The 23,352-nt window shown below is 35.5% G+C and overlaps 1 protein-coding gene across 1 annotated transcript in view; it reads right to left on the minus strand.

Moving 5' to 3' along the window:
• The window catches only part of LOC111056912 (zinc finger protein 287), a 387,293-nt gene that overhangs the window by 118,406 nt on the left and 245,535 nt on the right, over positions 1-23,352 (minus strand). Inside the window, exon 3 of the mRNA XM_039426996.1 lies at positions 12,101-12,431. Within this exon, the coding sequence (XP_039282930.1) occupies positions 12,101-12,431 (331 nt within the window). The remainder of the gene's footprint in view (positions 1-12,100; positions 12,432-23,352) is intronic.

The raw sequence follows: 23,352 nt of genomic DNA on the forward strand, positions 1-23,352 counted from the left end.
GAATAAGGAAGCAACGGTGACAGAGGAGAGGACCAAACGGTAGTACAGAAGGCCCAGAAGACAAACACGTCCAGATCAGAGACGGACTTGCTACAGAGAGACTGCTCCTCACTCACTCCTCAGACGCTAGATGATGTTGACACTAGCTTTCTACGCTTCTCCTGACTCAGATTTGCTGACTATCCATTGCCCCTCTTGTTTGCACCATCTGATTACACTGCTCGCTGTGCTAAATCGCCCCTGGATTTCAACTACCCTACACCATCACACCAACCGAGTGCATCTACATGACTGCACCGAAGTGTCAAGATGATTACAGAATATATGCAGACAATTGGAGCCAAACAATACTATTCCCCATTATTTGGAACCTGCAGCTTCACATTGTTTGTATGATGGAAATAGTGGATAACAAGTCCGCTGAGAGTGATGGGGAATTCTAGAGGGATTGAACTGTCACATTCAACATCATACTAGATGCTCTTGGTGAATGTGGATGAGTATGATTAGAATCGTGATCTTCATGTTCTATAATACTTAACTACCGTTTTCCTGGTTTTTCAGCATCCTTAAACTCTTGCTAAGGATAAATGTCCGAAGGATGTCATCAGCCAAGGCAAATCAATCGTCGTTTACGAATATTTCCAGTTGTAAACTCCTATTTTATTGTTATTTGTAATAACTATCCAAGTAGTACATGTAATGATATCAAATCATAATCATGTTGTGAACTATAAATAATAATGATAATAATATGTAGTATTGATAATAATGATAATATCAAGTTGAATTAGTTTTACTGGTTGTAAAGTAGAAACAAAAATGCATCTCCACCGTAGAAAAAGAAAACTCATATCATTTGAAAGCCCATAAGGGATTTTTGAGTGAATTGTGATGCTTTTTATCACAAAACATACTTTTTATCACAAAACTTATCATAATACTTTTTAAATATCAATAGTTTTGGGCACGATTTAAGCTGCGAACGATCAACGTTTTGTGTATGGAAATGAGCCTGGTTGGTTCAACTCCCAGATGAAAATACATATTTCTCACAAGAGTTGAAGGTTAATGGATAAAAATAGAATACAGGGCAGTTGCATTGTACAGGAAGTGAATAATATCAGATATAGATTTGAAGAACAAGCACCATGATACAGTCTCAAACTATGGATCCAATATTTAATAACAACTAAGATTATAAGAAGAGTTGAGTTGAATGTTGAAAAACTAGGAGTTGGAAGAAAGTGGGTCGAAGACTGTTGTAAAAATGCATAGTTAGAAACTTAAATTTTGCAGATGAATTCCTAATGGGTTGTTGGGAGGAGTAGGATGCTTCAGTACGTTTATTGAATAACAAAAAAGAAGAATCTGACAGCAGAGAAAACACTAATGAGCTTCCTAATTGGAATTTTTCAATTTGGATTTTATCACTGTTTTCTTATCAAAAACTTCTGATTGAATTGATTTTTCTGTAATAGATCACTTCTTCAAAATAGATCAAGTCAACCTTCAACAAACCAATGCCAGTCTTCAACACAATGTAAGGGAATTGGGTAGTCTTGCTGACTTTCTTTGAAGAACTCATATAAAATCGTACAATGTTGGAAATTTAGTTTGATCTGGGATTTATTTTTCACTCGTGGATCAGTTCCAAACTGAGCAATTTCCTAAGTGGTCAATCATTAGATCTCCATCATTGTTGGTTTTTCATTTTGGTTAGACATTTTTGTCATATTACACAAATACTTAACTAGGAGTTAGTTAGCAGGATAGAACTATCAAGATAATCAAGTTGTCTCAATCCACAGAAATTAATCATTTTGCAATGTGATGTTTCTGCTTCAATCTCAATTTGATGCTTCAATGTTAATCTCATACTTAAAATTTCAAATTAAAAAATACCGTCAAATAGAAGCGACTATTCGCGACTTATTCCTATCAGGAGATCGTTGAGATGTCCAAGGAGAGGTAGGACTGTGAGAGGTCTATGGCATAATTCAATCACAAAACTATCAAACATTCAAACCTCCAATTATTATTATCATTGGAAGTCAGAACTGTTTTTTGATGACAAACTATGATCGTGGGTTGTGATATTTTATTCGGTTTCGAAGGAGCCCAACATTCCAGAGCAGAAGACTTGGTCGAAAGCAGAGTTTGAGACACGTGTAGAGAAGAATTAAGAGGATCAGGTGTTGCAAAGAGCTTGTAACGGATATCCGTTCAAGAGCAAGACCTCAGAGAAAACCGCAGCCTCCACGACGGGATAAAGTGGAAAAGGATTCAAGTGGGATTAAAGCAAATCTTCAGAGTGTGCGAGACAGACAAGCAGCTGAGTAAATCAGGTTGAGACTGCTTTTTACATGCTACTTATAACATACAAACATTTGTAAGGTTTTCATACGAGCTCTCCACTGGAATCTGAATATGTTTAAGGTTGGAAATAAAGGTGAGGAAGATTTGCAACATTAGTAACATATTCATTTTCCTCATTATTAGCTTTGAAGTTCGAAAATATTATCAACTAATAACTCAAATTATACTCTATTTTTTTTAATTACCCCAAATATTGAATGATGAAACTCTCACGAAACTCATCCTCAAAATGAACACGAATTATTTATTTATTTATTCATTCACAACAATATGGGAGCATACAGGAAAATCCCAAAATTGCTCCCCAATAAAAAATACAATAATCACTTTACAAAGAAATTGAAAATTGAGAGAAAGAAACAAGGGAAAAATATATTACTGAAGAAAAAAAATTTTTGAGAAACTAAATATACTGAATACTAGAGACTATACCATACTAGAACCATATACAATACGGTATGAGAAAATAATAGGAGAGGAATCAAGAAATTACAAATAACATTCCAATAATGATGTGAATTATATGCTGAGAATTACGAATAAGAATGAGGCGAATGATAAGTAGTCACTACTCATATGCTACTCTATGTAAGTTGATGAGGTCTAGCATGTGAAAAATAGGTGTCTACGTTGGGTGAAGAAAAATCCATATGAAAAATAATTATTGTCACTTCATCATGCGGTTGATTGGAGAATTGAAGTGACTATTGGAGTTACATTGGGAAGGAAGAAATCTGAAGCTGGAACGCCGTGAAACTGAAGATACATATGAAGGAGGTAGGTTGATTGAACACGGTTGTTCAATATATTATATGGGAACAAAGGCAATTTACAGTTCCTAGATGCTTCCAGAGATTGAATATCAAATATGGCTCTCAGGTAAGCTTTGGGAAAATTGAAAGAACAGAACATGTTGAAACGCTTGAAATATACAAACCTTAGAAATTTACTTTGAGTTCTTTCTAATTCCAGCTTATGAGAGGCGAGATATGGAAGCCATACTTCAGAGCAGTAGTTTAATAAGCTTCTGATAAGTGTCTTATATAATCAAAGAGCTCAGAATCAAAAATTACACCAATGTCTTTAAAATGATCGACTCTCTTAATTATTTGGTTTTTATTCTATAGATGGGAATCTATGGATCTCTTTGTCTTGTAAAAGACAGCGTAGCCAATATTTTACCAATATTTACTCTGAGCTGATTTCTCAAGCACTAATCAAACAAACTATCCAAATCACTCTGAAGCAGCTGACAATCAATTTCAGACCTAATCACCCTGAAGATCTTTACATCATCTGCATACATCAGACAAAACGAATGCTTTATGATAGCCGGCAAATCGTTGATAAATATTATGAAGAGCAAAGGCCCCAAATTTGAGCCCTGTGAACATCTGATGGGCTACTGAAAGATCTGGAATGGAGACCACCAACAGAAACAAATTGATTCCGATCAGACTGATAGGAGAGAATAAATCTAGCACTTGACAGTGAAAAACCAAAGGATGACGACAATTTCTGGAACAAAATTGTGTGATTCAAAGTATCAAAAGCTTTTGATAAATCTGTATACACAGTATCAACAGAGTATCTGCATCAAGACAAGCTGATACCTCACTCCGGGAGTGCAATAAATTAGTCACTGTAGACCTGCCTGGACAAAATCCATGCTGGCTATCAACAATCCACGGTTCTATATGATTGAATATTTTTTTATAGATACATTTTTCGAAAATCTTTGCGAAACAATTAATTACAGGAATTGGACGGTAGTTTTCAACAGATTGTCTGCTTCCAGCTTTAAAAATAGGAATTACTTTGGCTTGCTTCCACAAATCAGGGAACGTGGATGTTTTTAGTGCCAGATTGAAAATGAACTCAAGCGGTTGAATAAACAAATCAGAGCGCCCCTGATGATATACGGTGGAACCATGTCTGGACCAACAGATCCATTACCTTTCAAGCTTCTTATAGAATAAATTATATCAGTAATTGAGATAGAATTCAAGTGGAAAGGGGAGTGACCAATTGTGCCATCAAAAACTCCAGCATGATTGGCTTCTGTTGAAAACAGATGAGAAATAATCCGCAAACGCCTCTGGAATCTCATTACCTGTGACAAAAGTATTATTCCATCTCATAAAATTCTGACCGTGTACCCTTCCGATTATTATTTATATATGACCAGAAATTCCTCATGTCACCGCCCATACTTGACTGAAATGAATTCATATAAGCCTTATAAGCTTGAGAAATTTCAAGTTTCAAAGTAGATCTCAATCTTCTAAATTCCTCTTCGTGATAAGCTGAGACTCTCCTCTTTCGGGCACACTTTTCCTTCCGTTTGATGTCTTGAATTATATCTCTAGTATACCAGCGAGGGTACCTGCCAATCCGATCACCAACGGCTCTTTTAGGAAAGTACAGGTCAAAACACAAGTAAATTATGTTATAGAAAACTTCAGTTGCCTCATTGACTTCTGAAAATGAATAGAAAGCGATCCAATCAGTGTCTCTCAGAGATTCATACAAACGGAAAAAATCAGCTCTCTTGAAAACATATTGAACCTTGTCATTTGATTCATCTCTGTTATCTGCCCTCATGTGAAGCAAGGGAAAAGAAATTAAAAGCTATCCTACAAGGAATTGCTATAGTCAACAAAAAATGAGTTTGATCATACTATATGATTGACAAATTAATTATAATTGTTTTTTATATGATTTGATTATGAAGTGTGTGATTATGTGATTATGAAGTGTATGAAGTTTATATGATTGACAGTATGATCTGAAGCAAATCTATCCAACCTAGAACCTTGATTCATGCGGTGTAAGCGATTCACATTGAATATAGCATTGGAGTCTGTTATTACAAAGTTCATGGTTATCGAATAAATCTAGAGTATTTAAAGTAACGTGGATGCCAATCTTTTTGAAAGCTTATTGTGCAAAATTATAACAAATACTGAAGCGGTTCGTACAGTCGCCAAACGGCGAAATTCACTGTCAAAATAAGAATTTCGTCCGCCAAAATAATGGATGCGACTTATAAAAATATGGAGGGCATAAATCTTGGAGGCCTGAAGCCAGTTGACAAACATAGCATGTTAATGGTGGGCGTTTATTTATCTGGTGACGTCGAAGGAGTAAGAAAAAGGAAAATAAGCAGGAGAAATAGGGAATTATGAAGGGGATGGATGTGATGAAGAAAGAAGATATGGAGAAGAAGAAGAAGAGAAGAAGAAGAAGAAGAAGAAGAAGAAGAAGAAGAAGAAGAAGAAGAAGAAGCGTATAGCAGAGAAAGTAGAAGACGAATAAAAAGAAGCAGAAGTGGATTGAGAAGAAGAATAATTTCCAATGCTGACTCAGACACGATTGAGAAGGAAGAGTCAGAAGAAGATTTAGATTCAAGAAGAGTAGAAGGAGGTTGAAAAATGACGGCTAGTGATAAAAGGGGAGAGGGAAAAAGACGAAAGGACGAACCTTTGCGAAATGATTTTGTACAGAATAACTCGGCTTATAGATAGTGCACAGGGGAGGACTGTCGTGTTCATGGGTGAAAAGAGGGATGGAGATATGAGAGTGAAGTATGAGTGCGAGAAAGAGGAAGACAGTATATTCTGCGCACGCCTTTCACATAAAGCCGGGTTGGTTCCGACGACAAAGTGTTTTAATCAACGATAAATAGTCTCTTATCCTTTCTTCCTTCCGTCGCAGGACAATGAAAAGAATCGGTTTTCTGAATAAACAAGGTGACAGTGTGCAACGACCCGTTCTGTTTTGATGGCAAACGCTAGAAGTCACGTTGAAATACTCCATCCATGTATCAAGGCTACTACTACTAGGCAACTCACACTGTATCTAGGCAGAAGATACTGTGATGGACATTGGTGATATCGATTTTGCCCAACAAACAAAACTTTTTGTCATCTTGAATATCGATTATGAATTAGTATGGGCATTCTTCTATTGATTATAAATCTCAATTAATTATTCTATTGGAGAGCAAACAGACACCTTCGAGTTAACTTAATTCAAGTACTGCGTTTTTATTTCTACTTTCAATCATATATTAAATCTTATATTTATTGCATTAGATTATTGAATATGATGCATAATAAATCTAGAATTCTTATATCTATAAATCTTATACTTATTGCATTACTAATCGTCTAGTCCGCAATCAATCATGAAATGATTATTGAATATGATGTATAATAAATGTAGACTTCTTATATCTATAAATCTATAAATCTTATACTCATTGCATTACTAATCGTCTAGTCCGTAATCAATCATGAAATGATTATTGAATAAGATGTATAATAAATAATCTAGAATTCCACCGATATTGTTTGGCATTAGAATTTAATGTTTAAAGTTACAGCTATTTACAGTTCCTCTGTAAATTGATGTGGAATTTGATCTAGACATTTTTATCCCATGATGATATTTTGAAGTCAACTGAACAACTGTCATTCTTCACAGTCAGTATATTAAATTTATCACTAATCCTCCACCTCATTCCATCACCTCATCCCCACCTCATTCCATCACCTCATCCCCACCTCATTCCATCACCTCATCCCTACCTCATTCCATCACCTCATCCCCACCTAATTCCATCAGCTCATCCCTACCTCATTCCACCACCTCATTCCCACCTCATTCCATCACCTCATCCCCTCCTCATTCCATCACCCGATCCCCAAAAAATGTATCATTATTACCTTGAAAGGCATTAAGTTATGATCTTTATATCTTCCCAATGAGAATCACTCTGCTTCTGTAAAATCAAAATAAAATAAATCTTCATAATCGATTTTGCAGAATGGATCAAGAAATTACTTTGATTCAATATAATATTAATTCATTCAGATATTCTCTACCAGAAAGGGATAACTTTTTTATGGTTGAAAATGGAAATGTTGAAAAAAGACAGATCCTGGCACATTGTGCATAGATGACCAACATGAGATATGTTTATATGAGTAGTGACTACGCAACTTGACTCTAGTAATAATTCATCATAGATATATCTATCAGCAAACAAAGGAAATAGATTGAAATAGACACATTGAACACAGCGAATTGGATAGATGCTGCCTGACTGCTGTACACACAAACACGCGAGCGGGAGGCAGGAAGCCAGCCGGCATAAAAGGACGCCCCATGAGAAATTATATCTGAAGATGGTAGAAAGTGGTCGGTGTGTTATCACACAGAAACAGTCGTGAGTCTGCCTGCTCTCTAGCGGTCGCTACAGAAACGAATTCGTCCAATTTATTATTCTCACGCCATTGATAAATAATTTCTCATCCTGTTCCTGTTGCATTGAGATCGATTGGACAGAAAATACGTAGCAACTTTTATCGAGTCATTGTTTTGTCTGCAAGAAAGTCCAATCAATCATGTCTAAACCTACTCACACATATTAATACAATTTGCAAAAAGGATAAACAGTTCCATCCATTTCATTTGGGAGTGTGGGGGAGATTTGAAGACATCCTACATGTGAACCTGAATGCTGTCAATTTATTTAGAAAATATAATACCCCTTATTCTTGCTGACCCGCTTCCAGCTTATTGAACCGTAATATTGTGTGATTTCCGGTATCATCAAATTCAGGTTATTTATGAATGTTATTTCTATTTGTTCCATGTCGATTGAATATCAACAATAGAATGACATGAACTATAGTCTTGTCTCTTGGATTTTTAAAACTTATACACATTTTATAATCCACTTATGATTCATGAATTGATATTGTAGAGCTTCTTCATAATACAATGTCACACTAGAATCAATTTACTCAAGTCAACTCATTCAGTAGGGTGTGAAGGTTGAGAATAATTTCCGAGGTTCACAATATTCACAATATCTCGGAAGCCTACATTATACACTACAATGAAATGAAAGTAACTGCTTAATTCAAATGCATCTCTGCCAATAGCATTCATTTCGTAACAGTCCTTCTCAGAGCATCTAAACTTCCGCAATGTGCTGATATTTCCTGGTTTCTCAATGTAATGCACAGGAATGAGACTTTTCTCAACGAACGTTTGAGCCAAGATTGGAGGAAATGATTGTCTATAAAATGTCTGGAATGAGCAAGAAAACCGCTTTTATAGTAGAATGAGAGTTTGTCACGCTATAAGAGCATTGCTTAGGGAAGCTAAAATACGGCCAATGGAGCCAGCAGTTGTAATTCTCACTACTATTCTGTACCAACAACGTAATTCAAACGGGACTTGGGACTTCACATAAGTTGTAGTAGTATCACATATGTTCTAGCAGTGCTAGTACTGAATTCTAGTTTAACTCGCTAGTTCTGGTATTTGGTCGAGTTCTTTTTGAAACTGGATTATTGGTATAGAATTAAGTTTTTTAATTCCACTATACAAGTAATAATGTTGTAATACAAATATGCACCTAATGTTTCAATAGAAAAATAATGTCCTACTATTGTTTGGAGAGCAGTTCTAGAAAACCAAATTCAAAATGATAATATGAAATCTTTCCCATTCACCTTATGTCATAAGTTCTACGGGGATGTCACTAAATACGAGAAGGAAAACAGGTTGAAGATAGAAAATTTTCTTTTTAAAATAAGTTTTCAATGATATTCCATCAAATCTGAATATTCTATTTCTCACAGTTTCCAGTCAATGTTTTTCTTCTGGAACTGGCCTTCTTCAATTAACTACTGATTTTCTTCAATAATTGAGGTAAAAACTATTACATTTTCGACCACACATAATAATTATGGTCAGAAATGTATCTTAATACCATGAAAATTGAATTATTGGTGCCAAATCTCAGATTGATCAAGTGAGCAGATGCGGCACCCAACACTCGACATTGACTGACTCAAACAACAGTAACTTTAACAAAAATAGCTTGATTTTTTCTAATTAACTGATAGAATATGTTTAGAAGATTATAAAACAAAAACAGCTATGATTACCTCAATTAACTTCACGGTCTGGTGGCAAAGTATCGGACATATCAGAATTATTAGATTGAGGGACAGGCAGAGAACCGTCAGAGTGGGAGGCTGCTGTTAAATTAATCAAATTAATTGATTAATGTTATAATTTATTCAGATTTAGAAGTTTTAAGGGATATTTGTACTGTATTTGAAGACTAGAGACCGCAGCCAAGCTGGAATTCAGCGTTGTGAGTAGATGATTCTTTCTCATCCTTACTCCTCATTATTCGCTTTCACGAATATTCCCCATTCAGTCACATCAATAAGCAAGAGTAGAGCTCGGGTCATTAGAAGTGGTGAATGAGTTCATTTTCCACAATACCGAACATATAACAAGACTTATGTCCAAAGAAGTTGGGCACTCCAAAATGTTAACATCCCGACAAAAAGCAATAGGGCGGTTACACGATTGATGGACTGTCAATAATATATTATAGGGGAATCGTGTATGTTGGTGTATGTGTTTGTGGGAGTGCACATGTATGGTGTCTGTGGGAGTGCACGTGTTTCGAGAGTTGTAGAATGCTATCAAGTTGGAGTTAGAGTGTGATGACTGGGAAAGGATATCGATCCTAGGTTCATCAAGTATTCAGGCCTGGCGAAGAACACTAACTTGTACTGGGGAGCAGCTATTCATTAGAATGGTGGATCATCGGTACCAAACAGTGATGTCCTCCAGTCCCACAACATGTGGCTACACCAGTTCATCCTTGCATCAAATCGAATCTAACCAAAGTGCCCTCCCTTCTTTGTTCAATTGCCAGTACCCCACTAGAATACATTCCAAGGATGACTTCACAATGAGTATACTGCATTGAAATCAATTATTTTTTCATTTACACAATTAGTAGACTACTTCACATTTAACTGTATCTTCTTCATTTTTACAATTAGTAGATAATTTAGATCGAATAAGATCAAATTTATTTATTAAAATAAATTGATAGATCTAAAAGAGTAATATGTAACCTCCACTCTACAACAATGTTTATTCCCACTTTTTGTATTTAACATAAAAATTTTGTCAATAATTTTTAAAATGAAATATGCCAATTCAGTCATAATAAGTTTTGTATAATATAATGTTTAGCAGTATTTGAATATTGTATGAAAAATGTCAGTCATCATTCTAATTTCTCGTAAAATATTTACACATTCTACTCTGGAATTTAATTTATATTCTGATAATATGACAGACCTATCAAGATCGAAAATGACACGATAAATGAGAATTGAGCTAAGAATCAACTCACAGTTGTGTGTGGAGAGGTGAAACAAACAACTACAGTATTTACTTCATTGGACAAATCAGGGACTAAATTTATATTTTTAATGTCTTTCATTCCTGGTTTTTACTTTCCTTGCCCTATTACCATAGGTAAGGAGAGTATTGCTTTCCGAAAAAAATTGAGGTACCCCAGTTTCTAAATTTCTATACGTTTCAAGGTCCCCTGAGTCCAAAAAAGTGGTTTTTGGGTATTGGTCTGTGTGTGTGTGTGTGTGTGTGTGTGTGTGTGTGTGTGTGTGTGTGTGTGTGTGTGTGCGTCTGTGTACACGATATCTCATCTCCCAATTAACGAAATGACTTGAAATTTGGAACTTAAGGTCCTTACAATATAAGGATCCGACACAAACAATTTCGATCAAAAGCAATTCAAGATGGCGGCTTAAATGGCGAAAATGTTGTCAAAAACAGGGTTTTTCGCGATTTTCTCGAAAACGGCTCCAACGATTTTGATTAAAGTTTACCTGAAATAGTCATCGATAAGCTCTATCAACTGCCTTAAGTCCCATATCTGTAAAAGTTCCAGGAGCTCAACCCCATCTATGCAAAGATTGATTTTAGATTCCCAATTATCAGGCTTCAGATACAATTTAAACAAAAATTTCCAAGTAAAAAAGATTGAGCATGAAAATCTCTACAATAATTGTTCAGTAACATTATAACCTAAAATTTAAAATTAGCTCGAAATTTGAGAAAATGTTATTATTTCAATTGCAAACTGTTGGCAACTGTAGATTCTATTGAATCATTCACTATGAAGAGATAGCAGACTTCGTGTGTCTCCAGCGTTATTGTCCTATCACCAGCTGGCTTGGATCTTTGAATAGTAGACTTGAGATGCACGCGTGAGCACTAGCGTCAGGTAATAAATTTTCATAACAGCAAGGAAAGTTGTGTGAGTGCGACACACCAGATTTTTTATGGATAGTTTCAACTCAACTTTGTTTTTAATAGTTTCAACTCAAACATTACTACAGAACGTTATTAATCTTATCTGTATTTTCACTGGATGTTGACCACATAAGATTCTCCTGCGTCAATATTGAGATATTCTAACAATCATGTCCTTGACAGAATTCGCACTCTGACCAGAATCCTGGACGTCTCTTATCTAGTCTACACTCTATACAGACTCAAGACCTCTGAACCACTCAAGTAGACCAACCAGGTATTATTGAAGAATTCTGGAGTGAAAAGTGCATTTTTAGCGAGTAAAGACTGTGGATATGACAGTACTTTCATAATAGAAAATGCGAATGAAGCATCAAATTTATCAATTTCTATAGCACATTATTCATCTCCAAACTGTAATAAAACATAAACTATAAAACAGGATACATAACTGTATCCCATACTATCCTGAAAATTTATCTGGATAATAGAACACTAGTTATGCCAAGTATTTTATGAATGAAAAAAGAAGAATGAATTAGTAGTGATCTACCGTTGGAGTTGAGCAGCACATCAATGCTGCCTTCAGCGAGGACGGCGTCGGCGTCGGCATGATAGCTGATGGAGAGCGTGGCGGCGGCTGCGTCCTCTTGCTGCAAGCGTGCCAACACCGACGCCAATCCGAGTCCCGTCTTGTCGTCTTCATCGTCATCGTCCAGGTCACCGTCGTCCCGCAGGTGCAACGTCACCGATCCGTCACTCCCACCCGACCCCGGCCCCGAGTACATGAACACGGCCCCCGCCCCGCCACCACTGCCTCCGCCTCCACCGCCCCCGTAGGTCGTCTGCAGCGGCAGCCGCACGCCCGGCACCTCGTGTACTCCCTGAAACACAAACAAAATCAAATCAAATTTATTGCTTCAAAATAATACACAAAACAATACATTATTTATTATTGAAAGAAAATCACTTACAAAAAACGTAATAATTATATCAATCAACTATCTAGAACACATACCACAGTCATAGAATAAACAATCTTATAGGCTACAATAAACAATCTGTAGAGATTTTCCATGGTAGTAACAGTTCCATTCAGTGGTTGGGTGGGCAACCTCCAAAGTTTGAAAAAGGATGCTGTTATTGTAAAATATATTCAATTAATGGTCATGCCTCAGCTAGATATTAGATAGAAATATTTTAACATAGGTGGAAGTCATAGAAACTAAAGGATGAATTTGATGATACAGTGCATTGAGAGATATTTTCCATATTCATTATGAGCTAACTTGAAACAAGGAGAAGCTATTGCAAGATTCTTCTCGTAAGCAGACTTGAGGTATCAATTCAGGACAGAAATGAACTGTTAGTCCAAGTACTAGTGACAGTTATTTTCAATAAAAAAATCTATATTTATTGAAAAAATAATTCTCTCACACATATTGCCGTCGTTCAGTTATGGCCAATCGGAGATTGAGAAAAAAACCCTTATGATGACACATTCAAAGTTTGAATGGAATCTTCATTGCTTTCTCATTTTCACATGGCAGTTGATGAGTCAAAATTGGAAATGTCAAGATTAAACTGCAGATCTCTCACCAGTGTTTATCTGTAGCTCAGAGAGAAGAATGCCATGTCTTCTGTGTTCTGTTGTGAACTGGATAATTATTTATTGGATAATCTGTCTTATCTCGTATGTGATCGCATAATAATTTGTATAAGAATATGAAGTGTGGATAGCAGAATTTGAATCTCATCACCATCACGGTGTACTCACCAAGAAGAGAAAAATATTATTGTTTTTGGAAGAAATGTAGATTTTTTAAATTTCATGTAATCTACCAACTTCCAATAGTAGTATTTTCATATAGAATTCAACTTTATTTTCTGAATTGATCATCTGAATGTTGTTACTTCATAGAACCAAGAAATGAATGTAGGCTACTCGATGAGATATCCACTAATAAATCCAATTTATAATCGTCTATGATAAACGGCTGGCGACAATTCTTGATTCTTGATTGGAAATAGATACTCGTATGTTAGCATTGATATTAGCTTAATACCTGTCAGAGAATGGTATCAAGCATAATTCGAAGAAAAGAAAAATCAATTATTTAAAATGCTAAATGATAGCTACTTCCAATTCCGAAAAGACGTTAGGCGCTTACAAGGGATTTAAAGAAAGGATATCCATGTTTCAACACCTGCAGCACTGTTTGTCTAAAAGCTTCATAAATCAGACATGGATTCTCTCTGCGGCTTTTTCTCACGGAGCGATGTTTAACGTTCTACTTAAAACGGATCCTGCACTACTTGTGCCTCAAGTTTTACTGTGCTGCAGCACAGTTTCGCTCCCATTCCACTCTTAAACTGGAATTAAAAGATAGTAGAGCATCCTTGTCGTCGTGATAGGTTCCACCACATTGCTAGAACCGACTTGGCTCCCGAATAGCTTCGGAGAAATGTTTCTAGTCTCTGGCTAGATCCATAAAAAAAGGAAAATTCGACACAGATGACGATTATAGGTTAGATTAGAGCTGGAATAACATTGAGACAACATGGATTGTTCTATAATTTGAATTACTATGCGATTGTCAGGTTATTAGTGCTGGAGGAAGAGAGGTGACCAGAGTAGGTATGATAATCTTGCATAATGCACTAATACAAGTTATATTGATGAGTAGCAAAAGTCACAATCATTTCTTCTTCTTGGAAGGCATTTAAATATTCTAGTGAACAAAATCAATTTTATCAATTACATACTCTTATTGTACTTATTCATATGATGAGCTTTGCAGTAATTGGTTGGAGCTCCAACTGAAATTGTCACCTGGTCATATGGGACATATATATGAATCATATATTTATCTCATATTGATCAGGATTTTAGAGTTTTAAATTGTAAAAGTTTAATGAACAGTGTTTTTGTCTTTGAACAATCTTTGTCATCGACAGAAAGATTGTTTATTTCATTTGTTGTCAAAATTAATGTAGCTTCTCTTTTGTTTTTAATAACAAACTTGCCGCTTGTGCGACAGATAAAAATATGTACTTGAAATGGCTTTCATGTTTGGCATTGACTGAGTTATATCATAGAGAAACAATAGCCTAAGTAAAAAATCCCATGGTATAGGGCGTTTATATCGCAACTTTCACTGTTATCTCAAGCCGATTACTGTCGATTATTGTCGTTTTTCACTGTTTTGACCGGGTAAGCGTTTATGTACGGCACAATATGAGAGACTACCAGCGTCATAAAGCTTCACAGGAAAGAACTACGTGGACTATCAGCTTGAGATAACAGTTAAAGTTGCGACATAAACGCCCTATACCATGGGATATCTACTTACGCCATTGTTTCTCTATGGTTATATTTAATACCCAAAATTTTACTTTTGGTCAGTGTGAGAGCTCGTTCGATAGGACTGAAAGTTAAGTTCGGCTGATCCAGTGAAAAAGGCTAGATTTCGGTTCGTTTAATAGTTCAATTATTCTGTCACAGATCGGGCAGTATAAAAATAATTGTATTGTTAAGGGAGACGGGTTCTGAGCCTATTCATTGTTTCAGTTAATATTTGTTCTTTTAAAATACTAAAGTCGCGAAATACCAGTGGATGCCAAAGTGGGAAGCTATTTCAAAAGGTAGGTGACTACTGAATCATTTGTTCTTAAATTTTCATAGCCACAAACATTGAATCCTCATTAGCAGCAAGCGAGTGTTTTCCTCATTAATTCATATCAAATATTGTCTTATAATCAAAATAATCTTGTTTTGTTCAAATGTATACATGTTAAAGTTTACCATAGAGGGTCATATGGGACATATATATGAATCATATATTTATCTCATATTGATCAGGATTTTAGAGTTTTAAATTGTAAAAGTTTAATGAACAGTGTTTTTGTCTTTGAACAATCTTTGTCATCGACAGAATGATTGTTTATTTCATTTGTTGTCAAAATTAATGTAGCTTCTCTTTTGTTTTTAATAACAAACGTGCCGCTTGTGCGACAGATAAAAATATGTACTTGAAATGGCTTTCATGTTTGGCATTGACTGAGTTATATTTAATACCCAAAATTTTACTTTTGGTCAGTGTGTGAGCTCGTTTCTGTTCTTTTCTTGTATTCATAGTTCTTTTACCCTTACAAAATTGAAAACAATTTTTCATCTATTCAAAATACCAAAGCAGACAAGAAAAACTGCTAATATTCCAGAAATACAAGAAATTTTCCTGTAATAATATTCTATCAATTCACATTTCACGTGGCCATTGTTTTTTATTTCTTCATTGTCCAAACAAAAATTGAATAATATATACTCTTCGAAAATTGAATTAAATTCTTCATCATCCTATTCTACATGAGTCATCATAAGCTAGAGAAGAACTCTCGTACTTAAAACAATGTGATGATTGGAACTGCCAGCCACAGTTGAAGAGCTCTGATTCAGAAGGATTTCGCTTGTCACGTTTCTAGGAAAAAAATCAATTTCAAACCAACTAGACATATCCAATTAACGAGGGAAAATTCCCGCATACATTTGGGTCAGACAATATGTGATCCAAATAACTGGCGTATTGAGTGAAACTAGGTTGATTCAGCCTGTTCAACATACTCCAAGAATTTGTTGGAAATTACATGTTGTTTTCACAAACCATTCTGTTACAATTTGAAAGGCTCTATCCAAGTTTTCCTGGTGAATTGTTTCCTTTGGATCAAGAGAAACCAGATAATAGAGATAATGAGAATGGACATATATGAGTATAAATTTATTCCAGGGAGATGATATCAGTAGTGTTTCCTCGTAAACCTGACCGAGGTTCGAACCTAGATCATGTTTGTAATTCACTGAGCTTTGAATTCTGATGTCTTACGCCTTTACGCTCTCGGCCATTGCATATTTTTAATGGAAGAGGCCTGTAAGTCAGGTAACGTATGTAGGCTACTATAATATAGTGTAGCCTATAGCGGCAAACTTGAAGTCGGTTTGCCGGCATTTTCACAACAAAATATTGCTCTGAAAATAGTTAAATCATAGAGAAAACATTCGAAGATTCAATCTTGAGTGGGCCTAATGTTTTCTCTATATGGTTTGATATTGAAGAAAAATTATCTAAAAGTTTTAATAATGAATTACGGAAAAATTACTAGGAATTTTTCAGTCAAGGCTGAGTTTCACCAGTAGGCTTACCTTAAACTTTAGATCTCTGCTGTATTTTCCTATTATTATTGTTGATTGTATTGCATTAAGAAGTGGAATTCGATAATAAAAAAGAAACAATTATTACTCTACCTCACTTTTAAATATTGATACAATTATTGTACTTTGATTTCAAATTCGATTCTTCACTTTTAAAGACTTGCGATACTTACCTTTCTGACAATGGACAATGCAGCCAACATTATATTGTTGAGGCTATGGAGATATCATCGTATTCTATTGTTTGATATCAAAAACACAATAATAAATATTAAATTATGAAACAGTAATTCATAAAATATATCATAGACATGATACCGCGATTCACGATACATAATTATATGGATTATTACAGTCGTTATGAGATTATCTCTATGATTTTTGTGAGATCGGACACGATCAGCTGTTATTCAAGGTCATTTTACAGCCCTAGGGCCGTAAAGTTTTACCGGCCTGGTCGGAAAACAATCACTTTCGGCCTCCATATGACGCACGTAAACCAGCTCATTACATCCAAGTGTGGCGAAAACATTAAAACTCTATGGTTGTAATGAATTATTATTTATTCACATTTTCAATAATTCATTCATTATTATAGTAACTGGATATTCACAGAGAAACTGAAACTAGAAGTGGGTGAGAGTGTGAGTGTGAATGAGAGTGAAAGTTCACACCACTGCAATATGCATCACAGCGAGGAGACTGAAAGAATATTCAACACATGCCAACCACTTGGTATGTTCGCCGTCGCCGATATGTGGATAGCCCTACAAGGGTCAATATTGTACTGTAATTCCAGATATTGTATGAATGCTCCTCAACTGATTTGATAATGCATTTTTCTTAATTAAATAGTATGTAAATTATCTAAAACTCGTTTTCAATTGCATATATTTTGTGAGCTATTTTGTAAGCTATTATAGCTGAAATGAGGTGTTTTTCTGATGGAGAGTAAGAGCAAACTGATATTTCCAAATAAGGTAAAGTTTTTCGTGAGAATTTAAACTCTTCCATCCTCTTTTGCGAAAGTGGACATCATAACGCTAACTCACAACGATAAAAATAACGAATAACAATAGAAACTTTTGAATAAACGATTGGCAGAGGAGAAGAAAACCCGCAAGTACCGCCCTCCACAATTGTAACTGCTAACATGAGACCCTTCATTTTGATATTCGTTTTTGTACGCATAAAAAGCAGCGGCGCAAAGTCGGTGGTGATGTTACGGCGTCTCTTTCTTTCTGGCCTGGCCTGGCCTGGTTTGCTCGCGCTAAAAGCAATAGGCTCGCATGAGGTGGATCATACCATATATAGTGTCGGCATTGGTCGTATGTGAAGCATTGCAGTTATTCATAAGGAATGCTGACAGAATGAAGTGAATCTCACTATAGCACCATGCCACCATCAGAGCGCATACGTTTGTCGCTCTGTTGCATATGCATAGAATCCCCCAACTTCGCCGCCATAACCCACTACAACATACATGGCGGGAAGGGTAATTTATCCCAATTTGCATTTCGATTGTAGAGTTCTGCTGTTCGTTCCTCAATTAAAACAGACGTCCCATAACAGGCTCTGAAATTTGTTTTCGTTCCCAATGGCCCCTCACTCTCAAACCCCTTTCTCAATCAGTCTCTCTCAATCTAACTCTCTTTCACTCAATATACCTCTTGCACTCGCAGATACCAAATCATGCGCATAACGTACGTATTCAATAACAGAGTACACACACCTGCCTCCCAGAGTCTCATTTATTCAATTGCAGCATGCGAATAAAATCAATTCCCCAAAGCAAGGGATTGGTATTGAATTGAAATTACAATCAACATAATATCTTCATCTATCTAGTAAATAACATAATAATTATATTCAGTAGTGTCTTAGATGCTTATCAACTCATATTCTGAGTTCTGAGTAACATTTTTAATTTTGAAAAAACTGGAATAGCAAAGTAAAGATGTACTTAAATGAGAAAATAGTAGTAGATTATTACTGTAAGATTAGATTGAGAAGCATATTTGTATTACTCAACTATAATAGAGTTTGGAAAATACAGGCACTCATTGAATTCCTTCTTATACACTTCATTTCAAAGGATTGGATTATTTTGTTCAAGAGCTTTCACATATTTTGAATGATGGAACACGATATAAAGTATGATTATTTCAATTGTTCTCATAGGATATCAATGTAAATAGAAGTATAAATTATACTATGGAATGGATTATCCTAGAAAATAGTATCTTATTTGTTCCTAAATACACTTTTATCAAACTCTATTAGCACAGTTTTAGAAATATTAATAATATTATCATCGATTACAGTTGATTCCAACATTCCAACGCTATAAGGATATGATCAATATGTGATTTATTTATAGAGATCAGTTTTAAGGAATGACAGTATTTGTTAGGAATATTCACATATTTATGAGTCTAGATCTAGCTAAATAAACTAAAAATGTTCTCGATCGCTTTAAATAACTGGACTCCAGCTCTGGCAGCCTTTCTCGGTATAGTTTGTCCATCATTATATTTATGTTTGTAAACTGTATTCTAGATGGAAATAAATTTGATTTGATTTGATCATAAAATGCAATAATAATGTCATCTAATTTAGAATAGATGCCCAATTCAATTTGGTGGACTTATTATTGTTCTGTGTGGGTGAGTTACCAATTATTTAACAACACTACTGTCTATGCATTTCAGAGTGTATTCTCTTAGAAGAGGAAATAATAATGTCAAGTTGGAATTTAGGGGTAAACGTGAAGACAATTTTCGCTCCAAAACCAGGTAACACGATCCTAGCTCAGGTAATTCCTAAACTATTGAAGGCTCCTTGTGATTAAAATATATCTGTGTAACAATGGTTCAAGAATAGATGCCCAATTCAATTTGGTTTATTGTGCTGTGGGCTATAAATTCAATTAAGCAGACACAGTGGACAGCAGAGATGATAAGAAAAATTATCATACGGACATGGAATAGCAAATCAAAGGCAAAGTAATACGATTTGCATCAACTGCTATTTGGACCGAGAGAGCAGTGGCAGACGATCTTTGAGTCTTGTCTCTAATATATTTGTCCTCGTCACGGCGGTTAACTCAAAGTGTCTCCTGCCAGCAGAATAATCGCACCTAGCGATTCTTCTCTGCCTTCCCTGACAAAAACACTTGGAATAATGCCACGTGATGTGAATTACACGAAACTGTTCCAAGACAACTTTTCCTCCTCTCTGCATTCCGAATGAGGATTGTTCCCATGCAGAACCACCGTCAGCTCCCCAGCACAGCTGGGGTTTTTGTTTTTGTTTTCTACCTGGAAATGTAAATGAGGAATGAGAATGTCAAAAATTGAAAAATGTTGGATATATAAGTGAATCATCAGTGAATTATCTATCATTCACGGTTATTCATGCTAAATCGATTTTTTTTCACAGTTGTATTTCTCTTTTGAGAGGAGAACTACAGTTATATCAATTATATATTATGATTGTGTATTGATAATTCACAAGCATTATTGTTATTGCTACAGCATGGAAACACTTCTAATGTACTCTACAATGCCGTTTATTTGTTTCAATTCAGTATGAATTTCCTTCAGACGTATATCCTAAATTTAATGTGATTAGATTTTGCTTCATAGAATTGGAGAAAGATGTGCAATACAAATGCCTCTTCTATGCTGAAACAGCATTTGAAAAGTTTATCTTTGTTTGTCATTGTCAACTTCCACTCGAAACAAGGATACTTTGCTAACAAGGAAGTTGATAGCTGAAAACTACTATCATGAAACATTATTGATTACATAAGAGTTACAATCAAAATGACTATAATGAGGGAGTCTTGATCTCGTTTCCCGTATTGGATTAGTTAGTCTTGACAAGGAATATTGATGGGAATTATCATCATGTAGTTAGTCGTAGCCTTTACAGAAAATTGTATTGAGCTCCATCATAATTATTATACAATCCATCTTTATACATTACATTCTCAAGTTCCAAAAAAATAAGATGCTATTGATCTATAGTATGTATACACACGATATTGAGCTGAAGTTTAGAATTATAAAGATTATAAGACGATGGTAAGCAGTTAACAGTAGTTTTTTATCATTCAGCCTAGCAAGCTGCCGCAGGACAAATACCCCAGATGATATCTTATTACATATCCTCTCAATGTAAGGATGCCATGTTAATTTCCTGTCCAATAAAATTCCCAAGAATGCTACTTTCTCTTCTTGGTCTAATTCATTTTCCTCTACAAACACATTTATTTCTCTATCCTCTACTGAATTATATTTACTTTTGAATTGTAGGAATTGACATTTCTTACTATTTATTGCCTTTGCTTCAAGAATTGGACAATTGACTGTACTCCAGTAAAAGCATTTATTTCTAGACTATCTAATAAATAATTGTTAAAGATAAGCGATGTGTCATCAGCAAACAACAGAGCTCTGTGATCTTTTAACTCTTTTGGTAATTGGTTCACATACAACAGAAACAGTAAGGGACCCAGAATTGAGCCTTGAGGTACTCCAGCCTGGACCTCCAGTTTTTGAGATTTAATTTTTACTATTTCATTCCCATCCACCTTGGTAAGCTCAACACACTGGTTTCTACCTATGAGATATGATTCAAACCATTTTAGTTCTATACCATTCACACCTACAGTTTTTAGTATTTCCAATAATATTCTATGGTTCACACAATCAAAAGCTTTGGATAAATCAAGAAATATTGCGGCTGCCTTCTCACCTGAATCTATTATATCTATTAGTCTTTCAACAAGGGATACTATTGCAGTCTTAGTAGATTTCCCTTTCTGGAACCCATGCTGTTCATCACATATGAATTAATTTCTTCCAGGTGCATCAATAACCTATTTAAAACTACTCTTTCAAAAATTTTACTTATTACATTTAGAATACTAATGGGTCTATAATTTTCAACTCTTTCAGAATCACCGCTCTTGAAAATTGGCAAAATTTTTCCTTGTTTCAGATCATCAGGGAAAATACCCTGCTCTAGTGAAGTATTAAGGAGATGCAATAAAGGGTCCAGTAATTCATTTTCACATTCTTTTAAAATTTTGCTTGAGACCCCATCCAATCCTACTGTTTTTTTGTTATTCAAATTTTTAATCATAATTATTATACAATCCATCTTTATACATTATATTCTCAAGTTCCAAAAAAATAAGATGCTATTGATCTATAGTATCACACGATATTGAGCTGAAGTTTAGAATTATAAAGATTATAAGACGATGGAAATCCAAAATCATCATAAAGAAACCAGTAGGTCAACCATTCCTCGTTGTAACTTAATTCAGTTACGAATTCATATTACACATTTCAATTTGTATTTTACTTTGCCATGAAACTGGAATAAATCCTTATGAGTTAAGCTCATCTTCAGGTTGATAATTCTTCCACGATGCGCGCCCGATAACAACAATCCCCCAATTTGACTCAACTGGACCAACAGTTCGCATGCTGTTCAATTTGGCAACATTGCCCAATGTCAAGAAGATTAGCAAGAAGTAGCCCACCATACACACACAAGTACACAAATCACCCCCACACGCAGATGCGCGTGTGCGAGCAAAGAAGGATGTTGCTGTACAGAGCTCGCATGTGCTTTCGCGGGTGGACGCGCGCACAAGCCAAAGATGAGGAGGTGAAGTAGGAGAGAGTACACCACGCACTGGGTGGTTATTGATCTGCAGCTGACTGCGTGGTTCAGAGCGCGCCACCTCACGGATCGCGAGCCGCACAACGCACACAACACAATGCATAACTCAACACACAAAACATAACGTAACGCACAAAAAACATCGCACATCGCAACGCACCCAGAGACAATAGTAAAGATGACCAGGTCAGCACAACACCTGAAATTCATGTTGTTTTCAACATCAATTTTCACAGCTGTACCTCTGTCTTGGAAATAATTATGATGGCCTATACTATGCATACTATACCTATACTATATACCAGTGGTCGCCAAACAGTCGATCGCGAGCTACCGGTAGCTCGTGGGGTAGTTTTTGGTAGCTCACAGAAATGCTTGGGTTGTCAACCATGCATTGAGAAACATGACTACAAAATTTTGTATTTCTCAAAGATATGAAGTTGAATGATATAAATTTGCAGCTTCAAGGGAAAGATAAGGACATCGGTGGAATGATTTGAACTGTAAAATCGTTTTCCAAGGAGCTTGAGATGTGGGAAAAGAATGTCGTCCAGTTTGAATATAAACACTTTTCCAGTCTGAAGAAAATCAATGACGAGAAAAATCCTTCACAGCACCTCAGCAATAACCAATGATACTTTACAGTTCAGACTTGAGACAACAGTTTGATCAACGATTTCAAGATTTTAAAAGCATATCGAATATAGTACAATTCGTCAACTCTCCTTTTGTAGAGATCGATGCAGAAGTATTGCAGCTTGTGTTGTAAAAACTTTTGGTGGAGATCAGGCTTCAGTTGAAATGGAATTTGTGGATTTTTGAAATGATCTTGTCTCTCAGATCACTTTCTACAACTGGAAATATTTGGCCTCAAATCCCCAAAGAAAAATATCCAATTA

This window comes from Nilaparvata lugens, chromosome 4, assembly GCF_014356525.2.
Source record: "Nilaparvata lugens isolate BPH chromosome 4, ASM1435652v1, whole genome shotgun sequence".
NCBI classification, from domain to species: Eukaryota; Metazoa; Arthropoda; class Insecta; order Hemiptera; family Delphacidae; genus Nilaparvata; species Nilaparvata lugens.